The following is a 13,092-nucleotide window of genomic DNA, read 5'->3' as shown; positions in this document are numbered from 1 at the left end:
TCGGTACTGAAACTGAGTGTCTGCATGGGTGTGAGGACAGACGCTGGACTGTGGGGGCACACCACTCTCAACCCGCGTACCTGGTACAGATCTCGCACAATCTCAACACTGACCCAGCGGGAGGTGCTCCTGACCAGGTCTGAAAGTCAGTCGGTCCGAAGGATTCGGTAGAGTTGATACCCAAACGCTAGGCCAACTCTCCGAAGGTGGGTCAGAGGGAGCGCTGTGCTCTCTGGGGGGCACTGCTAAGAGCGTAGTAGTATCCTGTCACAGGTGCTGCCTTTTGGACAAGTCATTAAAGCAGAAGCCCCGACCGTCTCTTGATGAGCACAATATTCCCCACGGTGGCTTTTGCAGGAGCTGCGGGAGACTGGGACCAGTGGGTGAGTGGGGGTGGTAACTCTCCTGTGTCCTGGTGACCACATTTATCCCTCAAGCATCACCCACCAAGAGCAGATGACTGGAAGGTCTTTCACCCACTACAACCAGTGTGCCACCCAAATTAATTCCATCTAAAACTTGACTTTCTTTGTGTTCACGTTGTTTGCTTTCCAGCAACTTAAGGCAGGTCCACTCTGCACAGGGCAAGCAAGTGCCTAGAAACAGATGCAGTTGTTTAAGTCGTTGGTGAGGCCGCATATGTACACTGTTGGTTGCCCTGTGAGAGGAAAGATGTGGTTAAACTGGAAAGAGTGCAGAAAAGATCTATGAGGATGCTGCTAGGACTCGAGGGCCTGAGTTATAGGGAAAGGTTGGCCAGGCTGGGTCTTTATTCCTTGGAATGTAGGAGAATGAGGGGCGACCTTATAAAAGTGTTTAAAATTATGAGAGGCATAGGTAAGGTGGATGGCAACAGTCTTTTCCCCAGGGTAGGGGAGTCCAAAGCTAGGGGGCATAGGTTTAGAGTGAGAGGGGAAAGATTTATAAGGGACCCAAGGGGCAACTTTTTCACACAAGAGGGTGGTGAGTATATGGAACGAGCTGCCAGAGGAAATGGCTGAGGCAGGTACAACAGGATCATTTAAGAAGCACTTGGATAGGTAAATGGAGGGGCGGGGTTTGGAGGGATATGGGCCAAATGCAGAAAATTGGGACTAGCTGGGTCGGCACTGTGGTCAGCATGGACTGGTTGGGCTGAAGGGCCTGTATCCGTGCTGTATTGCTCTGCGACTCTAAGCAGCCTGGAATGTGTAGTGAAATCCCATGGTGAGTGGCACCAGTCTGGATGGGTCTTGCACGAGCTCCTTCCTTGCATCCAGGACCTGGGATATTCAGGACCCAAATGAAGACCCAAGGCCTGCATCAGCATTTGTTCAAGGGGACCCAATTTATCCATCATGGTTGACCTGCCCATCTTTTTGGTTTACGGGACAGCCTTTAAACACCTTCCTTGTTGTTCGCTGCTACCTCACCCACCCTCCCTGCTGCCCATATCCGGTACACATTCGGCCCAACAACCAACCACCAAGAATCATCCAAACCCCCTCAACCTCCCGACCAGGAGTCAGACCTGGGACATCTCTCCCAATGAAGCTGCCAATTCACAAATACTGCTGCCCACTTCTCAGCTCAATCCTTATGCCCCTCCGACCTAACTTGATCTGCTTGCATGCTGGCACCACCAACGCCATGATCCAATGCCGATCCCGCTTTGACAGAAAAACTCTCTATCCACACCAGTGTATGCCAAGGTCAAATCTTGGAGTATTATCTGCCAATTTATAGATTACTCTCTATGGGTGTTTGCTGTGTACAAATCCAAGGATCCCTGAATGTGGGTTCTTGCTTTCGTTTGTCGGGGCATAGAATACAAGAGATGGGAGGTTATGGTTCTATTTTATAAAGCATTGGTTCGGCCACAGCCAGACTACTGTGTGTAATTCTGGTTGTCTCACTCTAGGAAGAAAATGATTGCACTGGTGAAGGTGCACTGGAGATTCACCAGGACGTTGCCTGGGATGAAGCATTTTTAGTTATGAGGAGGGACTGGACAGGCTGGGTTTGTTTCCCTTGGAGCAGAGAAGTCTGAGGGGGCCTGGCAAAGGTATACAAAATTATGAGGGGCAAAGATAGGGGATTAGGAATTTTTTTCCCCCACTGCAGAAGTGTCTAAAACTAGCGGGAATAGGTTTAGGGTAAGAAGTAAGAGATTTAGAGGGGACCCGAGGATGAAATCTGGGTGAAAAAGTTCCTCCTCGTTGGAATCTGGAAAGCATTGCCTGAGTAGTTGGTGGAGGCAGAGACTCTCACAACATTTAAAGTGGTGAGGGAGATTGGGAGGTCTGGCAGGCTCAGCTGCACTTACCTGAATGCAAGGAGCCTCACCAATTAAGTCAGATGAGCTTAGAGCATGGATCAGCATTTGGAATTATGATGTTTTTGCAATCATGGGAATAGAGTTGAGGGAAGGACAGGGCTGGCAGCTTAATGTTCTGGGGTACAGAGTGACAGAGGGGAATACAAAAAAAAGAAGACAAGTCACTCTACTGAATAGGGAGAATATAACAGCAATACTTAGACAGGGTATCCTGGAGGGTTCATCCAATGACGCCGCATTGGTAAAATTTAGGAATAAGAGAGAGACGGTCATTTTGATGGGGTTATACTATAGGCCTTCCAATAGTTAGCAGGAATTAGAGGTACAGATATGTAAGAAAATCACAGAAAGGTTTAAGAGCAATAGGCTTATAGTAGTGGGGGACTTTAATTTTTCCAATATTAACTGGGATTGCTTTAGTAAGAGAGACGTTTACTGGGTGGAATTCATTCAGTGCATCTAAGGAGGAGTTTTTGAGACAATATCCTGCTTGAAATAGGGCAGTATTCAATCTTATCTTGGGAAATGAAACTTGGCAGGTGGTGAAAGTGTCAGTGGGGGAACACTTTGGGAACAGTGACCATCATTCTGAAAGTTTCAAGGCAATTATGGAAAGAGATAAGGTTAAGGTCTCCAAATGGGGGAAGGCTGATTTCAACTGTGTGAGAGCAGATTGGGAGCAGATGCTTGTAGGTAAAATGACAGCTGACAAATAGGTCTTTTAAAAGAGCATTAGTAAGAGTTCAGGGACAGCATGTTCCAGTAAGGGTGAAAGGCAAAAATGGCGAAAATCAGGGAACCTTGAATGACAAAGGATATCAAAGGTTTGATTGAGACAAGAAAGGAAACATATGACAGGCAACTGGGATCAAGGGAGTCTCTTGAGGAATATAGAGTGTGTAGGAGAGAACTTAAAGAAATTAGAAGGGCAAAAAAGGGACACAAAATATCCTTGGCAGGTAAGATTAAGGAGAATCCCAAGACATTCTACATCAGCAGCAAGAGGCTAGCCAGGGAAAGAGTTGGTGCCCTTTGAGATCAAAGGAGTAACCTATGTGTGGAGCCAGGTGATGTGGCTAAATTAATACGTTTTATCTGTATTCACCAAGGAGGAGTATGTGGAAGATAGCGAGTTCAAAGAGGGGTACATGGATAATCTGCAGTAGGTCTGTATTGAGAAGTGTTAGATGTCATGGGACATACAAAGGTTGATAAATCCCCATGAGATTTATCCCAGAATCGTTTACAGGACAGCCTTTAAACACTTTCCTTGGTGTGCACTGCTACCCCAGTCACCCTCCCTGCTGCCAATGCTCCTTAGATTCCCAGCACATGTCTGGCCCACCTTCATGTCTCATCCTAACAACCAATCACCCAAAATCATCCAAACCCCCTCAACCTCCTGACCAACAAGGGAGGAGATAACTGGGGCACTGATGGAGATTTTGGCATTGTTGAGCTACAGATAAGGTACCAGAAGACCAGAGGATAGCAAATGCTGTTCCTTTATGCAAGGGCATAAGCCAGGTAACTACAGGCTGGTTAGCCTTATGTCAGTGGTAGGGAAATTATTGGAGAAAATGTATACAATTGGAAAGACAAGGACTAATCAGGGATAGTCAGCATGGCTTTGTGCAGGGGAAATCCCGCTCCGCTAATTTGACTGAATTTTTGACAAAGTAACCAAGAAGAATAACGAAGGCAGGGCAGTAGACATAGTCTCTGTGTACTTCAGTAAGGTATTTGACAAGCTCCTGCATAGTAGGCTGGTCAGATGGTTAAGGCACATGGAATCCAAGGCGAGGTGGCTAATTGGATCCAAAACTGGCTTGGTGACAGGAGGCAAGAGTGTAGTGGTGGAAGGTTGCTTTTCTGTTTTGAGGTCTGTGGCCAGTGGCGTACCACAGGAATCAGTGTTGGGACCCTTGTTGCTGGTGCTATATATTAAAGATGGATGTGAATGCAGGAGGTATAATTAGTACGTTTCCAGATATCATGAAAATTGGTGGTGTTGTGGATAGCAAGGAATTGTTAAAGCCTACAACATGATATAGATCAGATGGGAAGTTGGGCAGATGGAATTTAATCCCAACAAGTGTTAAGTGATGTATTTTAGGAGGTCAAATAGGGATAGGACATATACAGTAAAGGGTAGGGTGCTAAGGAACATTGATAGACAGAAGAAGCCTGGGCTTCAAGTCTATAGTTCCCTGAAAATGGATAGGTGGTGAAGAAGGTATATGGCATGCTTAGGTCAGAGCAGGCTAGGATTTTATTCCTTGGAGCATAGGAGACTGAGGGGTGACCTTATAGAGGTGTAAAAAATCATGGAGGGCACAGATAGGGTGAATGGACACAGTCTTTTTTCCAGGGTTGGGGAATCAAGAACTAGAGGGCATAGGTTTGAGGGGAGAGATTTAATAGGAACCTGAGGGGCAAGTTTTTCACCCAGCGGGTGGTCTGTATATGGAACGAGCTGCCAGAGGAAGTGGTTGAGGTAGATACATTAACAACATTTAAAAGACTCTTGGACAGGTACATGGACAGGAAAGGATTAGAGGGATAGGAGCTAAATGTGGGTAAATTGGACCATCTTAGATGGGCATCTTGGTCAGCATGAACCAGTTGGGCCAAAGGGTCTGTTTCCCTGCTATATGACTCTGTGATATAAAAGTCGGGATGTTATGTTGCAACTTTACAAACACTGGTTAGACTGCACTTGGAGTTCTGGTCGCCACGCTATAGGAAAGATGTGGTTGCACTGGAGAGAGTGTGGAGGAGATTCACCAGGATGTTGCCTGGATTGGAGCACTTTAGTAATGGGGAAAGGTTGGATAGGCTGGGCATGTTTATCCCTGGAGCAAAGGGGGATGAGAACTGTCCTGATTGAGGTAAATAAAATTATATGAGGCATAGATAGGGTAGATAGTCGGAATCTTTTTTCCACAGTTTGATCCTCTTGTATCAAAAGCAAGGACATATGTTTAAGCTGAGAGGAAGGTGTTTTTAAACAAGATTTTGAGGGGAAAGATTTTTTTTTCTTTAAGCACAGAGAGTGGCTGCCAGTGGAGGTGGTGGTGGAATCAGATGCAATCACTACGTTTAAGAGTCATTAGATTAGCACTTAAGTAAGCAAGGCACAGGATATGGACCTAAAGTGGGCACATAGGACAGTGTAGATGAGTGAAAAGGTTGGCATGGACGTGGTAGGCTGAAGGGCCCATTTCTGTGCTGTGTAGCTCTACGACTGAGAATCTGGAGGAGCACTTGAATCACCAAGGCATAGAAGGCTGGCAAATAGGATTAGTATAGATGGGTACTTGATGGTGATCATGGACATGGTAGGCCCTTTGGTATGACTATGAAATGGGCTGCTGTGGTGCCCCATTACACCAGTGACAACACTATGAGAATAGAGCGCAGGCACTCAGCTGATGGTGACGTCCTTTGCAGGGCTATCCAAATGCAGCTCTGTCGTTTCCAAGCTACTGAGTGAGCTCCGCAGAATGGATTGCAAGACGGACAGCTGGTTGGCATGAGGGCTGAGCCATTGACGCCTATAGGAGGTGCAGTAGTGTAGCTGTTAAGTTGTTTGCATACAGAGGCCTGGATTTTTAAACTGGGTGCAAGGGTATGAATCCTGCCATTGCAACTTGAGAATATAAATTCAAGTAATCGATTAAATTCTGAATACTAAAAGGAAATCAGTAACAGTTGTGAAGCTAACGGAATGCTGTTAAAAACCCATCAGGATCACCGTTGTTCTGCAGGGAAGGAAATCTGCCATGCTTACCTGGCCTGGACCTGCAGGTGACTCCAAACACACAGCCAGGTTTTCCAATCTCAATTGCCCTTGGAAAAGCCATTGGGTTTAGGGCCATTCAGAGCTGGACAATAAATGCTGACTTTGCCAGTGAAATCCCCATCTAGTGCTCAAATAAATGCAGGCACAAAACAGGCTAGAAATGGCTCAAGAGGCAGGAGACTGGAGCCAAATTGAAGGCAAAAAGGTGATGCTGTTTATGGATTCAAGTGGAACGTGTTTCCCAGCTCCACAGTAACGTTCTTGCAGTACGCAGCTTATAGAATGATCTCTCTTCGCTTTACCGAACCCTGTCTGGGATTTTGCGAAGAATTAACTCCCCTACCTGTCTAGCTTCTGTTCACATTGGAGCTTCCCCCCCCGACCCCTCCCCACACACCTCGTCCCTCGCCACGGCGACACAAGAATCGAGAGTACTCACACTGACGAGGAATGCTGATGGATTTGCAGTTTTGGCAAAGGTTCAGCAGAAGCAGAGTCAGCGACAGCAGCAGGAAAGCCCTTTTATTCCCGGTCATTTTCCCAATCAGCCGAGTGACATTACATCCACCAAAAAGTCGTGTTGATGAGCCGGGGTGGTGGGGACGTTGACAGGTGGGGGTGGGTGCAGGGAAGGTGGGAGAAGGAGGGTTGGAGGGCTCTGATTTGAAGAAATTTGCAAGCACTCCAACGTCACAGAGTCAATACCAAGCCTGGAATGAGAGGGAACAGAACAAAATAGGAAAATATATGGAAGTGTTAATGAAAACCATGCAGTATCTACATTTTCACAGTGACTTGTCACAGCTCAGCAGCTCCATAACTACTCCCACACTCTGCTCCAATTCCGTCCTCCCCACCCCCCCACCACCCCCAAGGAAAGACAACATGAAAATGAGCAACTGCTAGTCTAGGACTTGTGGCAGCAACCACAGCTTCACGAGCACGGGGAAGGGAAAAAAAATCACACAGACACATTCAGATCCTTGGGGAAAATTAAAAGCTCGGCATCAACATTACTTGTTGTTCTGACACCAAATCTGAAGAGGAGTCATTGCCTCTGTGGCGGTGGGGGGGGGGGGGGGGGGGGGGGGGGGGGGGGGGGGGGGGGGGGGGGGGGGGTGGGGGGGGGGGGGGGGGGGGGGTGGGGGGGGGGGGTCAGATGTGCACTTCACAACCAGTCCATGCCCCACAAAAACCAGTTTGCAGGAGTCATTTCTAGGGGGTCAGACTCAATTCAAATTGCATTATAGCATTCTCCTGTTCTCCTCTTATTCCCTCTGGGACTCCTGTGGTGGTGCCAAGGGAGCACCGCACCACAGGAAGGGCAGCACTGAGGGAGTGTTGCACTGTCAAAGGGTCATTATTGAGGAAGTGTTGCAATGACAAAGGGGCAGTATTGAAGGAGTGCAAGATACACTTTGGAAGGCGGAGGACAAGATTAATGGCAGGATTCTTAGCAGTGTGGAGGAACAGAGGGACCTTGGGGTCCAAGTCCATAGATCCCTCAAAGTTGCCACGCAGGTTGATAGGGTGGTTAAGAAGGCGTATGGTGTGCTGGCCTTCATTAGTCGGGGTATTGAGTTCAAGAGCTGCGAGGTAATGTTGCAGCTCAATAAAATTCTGGTTAGACCACAGGTAAGAGTATTGTGTTCAGTTCTGGTCACCTCATTATAGGATGTATGTGGAAGCTTTAGAGAGGGTGCAGAGGAGATTTATCAGGATGCTACCTGGATTGGAGACATGTCTTATGAGGAAAGGTTGAACAAGTTCGGGCCTTTCTCTATGGAGCAAAGGAAGATGAGAGGTGACTTGATAGAGGTACATAAGATTATGAGAGGCATAGATAGAGTGGACAGCCAGCACTGCAATGGCCAATACCAGAGGACATCAGTTTAAGGTGAGTGAGTGGAGGGAAGTTGAGGGAAGATGTCAGAGGTAGGTTTTTGTTTTACACGGAGAGTGGTGGGTGCCTGGAACATACCGCGGGGGGTGGAGGTAAAGGCTGATACAATAGGGACATTTAAAAGACTCTTGCATAGGCACATGGATGTAAGAAAAATGGAGTGTGTAGTAGGGAAGGGTTAGATTGATCGTGGAGTGGCTTTGTATAGGTTGGCACAGCATTGTGGGCCTAATGGCTGTACTGTTCGATGTAAATAATAGATAAATGTCTATAAATTCACTGAAGACACCACTGTTGTTGGCAGAATCTCAAATGGCAACGAGGTGACATACAGGAGTGAGATAGATCGGCTGGTTGAGTGGTGCCGCAACAACAACCTCGCAATCAACATCAACAAGACCAAGAAATTGATTATGGACTTCAGGAAGGGGAAGTCGGGAGAACACACACCAGTAATTGAGGGATCAGTGGTGAAAAGGGTGAGCAGCTTCAAGTTCCTGGGTGTCAACATCTCAGAGGATCTATCTTGGGCCCATCGCATTGAAGCAAATATGAAGAAGGCATGCCAGTAGCTCTACTTCATTAGGAAGTTGAGAAGATTTGATATGTCACCAAAGACTCTTGCAAATTTCTACAGATGTACAGTGGAGAGCATTCTGACTGGCTGCATCACCGCCTGGTGTGGAGGCTGCAATGCGCAGGATCGAAAGAGGCTGCAGAGGGTCGTAGACTCAGGCAGCTCCATCACGGGCACAGTCCTCCCCACCATCAAGGGCATCTTCAAGAGACGGCACCTCAAGATGGCGGCATCCATCATTTAGGACCCTCACCATCTGGGAACATGCCCTCTTCACATTACTACCATCGGGGAGGAGGTACAGGAGCCTGAAGACCCACACTCAACGTTTTTGTAACAGCTTCTTCCCCTCCGCTGTCAGATTTCTGGAAGGTCCATAAATTATTCCCCTTTTGCACTATTTTTGTAACTTATATGTCTTGCATTGTACTGCTGCTGCAAAACAGCAAATTTCATTACATACATCAGTGATGATGAACCTGATTCTGGTATGTTCTGTGTTCTTAACTTGATAAAACATGGTCAGACCTCAGCCTGGAGTACTGCATGTCACTCTGGTCACCACACTATAAGGAGGATGTGACAGTTGGAGAAGATGCAGAAGATGTTACCCAGGATGGAGCTTTTTACTTACGAGGAGAGACTGGAGGGGCTGGGTCTGTTCTCCCTGGAGCAGAGGATGTTAAGAGGGGACATGATTGAAGTAAATAAAATTATTAATGGTAGAGACAGGACAGAAACTATTTCCCATCTCAAAAGGTAAACACAACTGGTGGACATACATTAAGGGTAAGGGTATAAGATTTAGAGGGGATCTGAGGGGGACCTTTTTCACTCAGAGTGTGACGGGTACCTGGAATACACTACCTGAAAGAGTGGTGGAAGCAGAACAACTGACAGCATTTAGTGTCTAGACAAGCACTTGATTCGTCTTGGTATAGAATGCTATAGACCAAGTGCTGGAAGAGGGGTGCCCACTGGTCAGTGAAGACATGCTGCGCCGAATGGCCAGTTTCCATGCCACATGACTTTATGACTCTATGTCAGAGGAGCAGTACTGATGCAGCTTCGCACAACTAAGGAGGTCAGTGCTGAGGAAGCAGAACACTGTCAGAGCAACAAACAATCCGCTGGAGGAACTCAGTGGGTCGAGCAGCATCTGTGGGAGGGAAAGGAATTGTTGACGTTTCAGGTCAAAACCGTGCATCAGGAGTGAGAGTAGACAGGCGAGATGGCCATCTCACTTCTCCACTCTCAGACCTGATGCAGGGTTTTGATCTGGAACATCAACAATTCCTTTCCCTCCCACAGATGCTGCTCGACTCGCTGATTTCCTCCAGCGGATTGTTGCTCCAGATTCCTGCACCGGCAGTCTCTCACATCACCACAGCATTGTGGTCTTTCAGAAGTGACGTTAATCCAAGGTCCTGTCTGCCCTCTGAGATAAAATACCTATTGGAAGAACGGCAAGGGTAATCAAGAACCCATCGGTGACCCGAGGTTGTGTAAGGTCCTATAAGAAAGCAAGGGTGATCCCACCAGATTAGTGGCTCTCAACGGTCATTTGGTAAAATACAATCTGCCTCACTGAGGTGGTTTATGATAACCAGATTAGTGGCAGAGGTGCATCTTTGGCTTCCTGGGGCTCAGTTAAACCTCCTTAGATGTTGAGGAGAACAGAAGCTGGCATGGTCGTGCGGTCAGCTTGCAGGCATTCCTGTCAGATGTCATAAGGTCCAACTGTTGCTTTCATGGGAAAGAAAGCTATGGGACTATCAAAAAGTTAAAGAATCCAGGGAAATTTGAGGCTTAGGGTGTGGGTAGAAAGTGTGATGTGTTTGTGAATATTCAGATTGTGTACACATTTGCTTCACAAAGGAATTAGAAACTGTGTAAAGATTCCAGAGGTGCTGGTAATGAACATAGAAATGGGGCAATGATAGAGGCGATCAAGCACAGAAGGACCAAATGGCCTTCCTAAATATCTGGCACACCTCTGGCAAGGGAGGCCTGAAGGAAATGCACCAATGGGACTTTACTGGGGAGGACAGGGGCTTTGGAATTCTGACTCCCTGAACTCTCTGCCAATTGGCTTCACATCCAGGTCTGTTGGAGACCAAGATAAGATGATAAGATAAGATCTTTATTAGTCACATGTACGTCAAAACACAGTGAAATGCATCTTTTGCTTAAAGTGTTCTGGGGGCAGCCCACAAGTGTCGTCCCGCTTCCAGCACTAACATAGCATGCCCACAACTTCTTAACCCGTACATCTTTGGAATGTGGGAGGAAACTGGAGCACCCGGAGGAAACCCATGCAGTCACGGGGAGAACGTACAAACTCCTTACAAACATGAGCATTGGCTTTTCTGGTCATTTGGATGTGAGAAGGAGAAGTTTTATTTCAGTTAGACTCTCCTGCATTCATAAATAAAATCTTCGTGGGATAATGAGCACAGGGATGAGATTCCAAGCTTAAAATCACTGTAGGATAGTGGATGCAGGGTGAGATTGCCAGCTCTGAATCCTCATGGGGGTCGAAGGGGCACAGGGTGGAAATAGGATCAGATCCCTTCATGGGATCCTCAAGGGAGGGCAGGGAAGGCATGAGATTCCGAGTGCTGAATCCTTACAGGGGAGCCGTGGGGAAAGGACAAGATTCCCAGCACAGGATGCTCAAGGTGATGGGGGAGGGTGGAATTCCCATGTGAAAAATCCTCTGGGAATAGTGGGGATGAGATGAGATTTCCAGCACAGAATCCTAATGGGAATCCCCAGCCTGACTCAGGATCAATCAGACCTTTTGTATAGGAACCAGGTGAAAAAGACACCTGCTGAAAAAGTGTTGTTATGGGTTAGAGCGATTCCAACAAACCTTCTCGACCTCCTCACCCAAGAGGAACCATCGAGGTCTGTAGTTATACTGACATATAAAGCATCATGATGGACCTCCAACAACACCTTCCAACCCCACCACCTCCGCCTCCTAGAAGCTCGAGAGGAGCTTGGGAGAGCAACACCCCCAGATTTGTTTCTGAATCATACCACCCTATCTTGGAACTAGACCGTCATTCCTTCATTGTGGGTCAAAATATCGATCAACCCAGCATGGTCACCGCACGGACTGCAACGGTTCAAGATGGTGCCTCAACACCACCTTATGGAGGACTAGGGATGTGTGATTAATGTTAGCCCTGCCAGCAATATCTCAGGAGTGACTTATGCTGCAGAAACAACCAGACGTGTAGCAGATTTGCTTGATCGAATGCTCTTTATGCAATGTGTGATTTTGTTACTGCAGTCACACAAGCCATGGCACTGTTGCTGCCTGACTGCCAGTGCAGAGGGATTTGGAACATAACATTACCAGCGCTTCGCTGCCCCGAGCCGTCTGATAACACGAAAGCCCTTTCCAAACAGCACTTCTGAAATATTCATCAGTGCAGAGAACACCAGGTTCCCTCCTCACAAAGTGCCCAGGGTGAACGTGCAAGGGATGGCTCCGAGGAAAAAGCATTAGAGGAACAGGAGGAGGTCTTTCAGTCCTGAGCGTGTTCCACCATTTAATCAGATCACGGCTGATCTGTGTCTCATAAGAAACAGAAGCAGAAGCAGGCTACGTGCCCTCCTGAGCTTGCTACACCATTCAATAAGATCTAGTGCTTTCCTGCCTGATCCCTAAGTGTCCAAAAATTAATCAAAATCAGACGTGAATGTACTCATAACCAAGTTATCCACAGGGAGGGAATTCCATGTAAAGAAATTTCTTATCTGAGTTCTATGTGGCCAACACTTTCTCTGTAATCTCTGCCCTCCAGCCCCAGGGGCAAGTAGCCAGAGACATAGTATCATACTACACAGAAACAGGCCATTTGAAGCACCTACTCTGTGCAGACCAACAGGCACACATTAACACTCATCCCCATTTTATTCACCCCACATTCGTAAACTTCCCCCTAGATTTTACCAATCATAATAAGTACAATATACAGTGGCCAATTAACCTAAAGCTGCATATCTTTGGGATATGGGAGGAAACCAGAGCACCCGGGGGAAACTGACATGATCACAAGGAGAACAAGCAAACTCCATACAGACAGCATTGAAGATTGGGATCAAATCCAGGTCACCGGAACTGTGAAGCAACAACTCTACTAGCTGTGCCACCTCTCAATATCAAACAATCCCTCTCAGATTCCTGGACAACTCAATTTGCCTTCTAAATTCCAGTGACAATCGACCAATCTTTTAAACGCGGCTCAAAGACAATCCCCTCACCTCAGTGAATCTTCACTGCTGTAACTCTGAAGCCAGTTCATCTTCCTTTAATTATGGAGAACAAAACTCCAGGCGGTGCTCCAAAGGGGGCTCAGCAACACGCTGCACAACCTCAGTGAGATGTTCATATTTCTGCTCTAACCTCGCAATATCGGCCAATGCACTATTTGCCTTCCCTCAATGTTTGACGTTTACGGTCTTGCCACACTTGC

At 47.1% G+C, this 13,092-nt stretch overlaps 2 protein-coding genes across 15 annotated transcripts in view; both read right to left on the bottom strand.

Annotated features, from left to right (window-relative positions):
- LOC127566641 (neural cell adhesion molecule L1-like) overlaps nucleotides 1-13,092 on the bottom strand; it is a 230,841-nt gene that overhangs the window by 56,161 nt on the left and 161,588 nt on the right. For all 14 annotated transcript variants that reach the window (XM_052009149.1, XM_052009154.1, XM_052009156.1 and 11 more), the window contains one exon: nucleotides 6,562-6,832. In XM_052009149.1, the coding sequence (XP_051865109.1) occupies nucleotides 6,562-6,658 (97 nt within the window). In that variant the 5' untranslated portion in view covers nucleotides 6,659-6,832. The remainder of the gene's footprint in view (nucleotides 1-6,561; nucleotides 6,833-13,092) is intronic.
- The window catches only part of LOC127566547 (neural cell adhesion molecule L1-like), a 273,625-nt gene that overhangs the window by 153,579 nt on the left and 106,954 nt on the right, over nucleotides 1-13,092 (bottom strand).

The sequence above is a fragment of the Pristis pectinata genome, chromosome 43, assembly GCF_009764475.1.
Source record: "Pristis pectinata isolate sPriPec2 chromosome 43, sPriPec2.1.pri, whole genome shotgun sequence".
Classification (NCBI taxonomy): domain Eukaryota; kingdom Metazoa; phylum Chordata; class Chondrichthyes; order Rhinopristiformes; family Pristidae; genus Pristis; species Pristis pectinata.
This window is presented reverse-complemented; position numbering and strand designations above follow the sequence as displayed.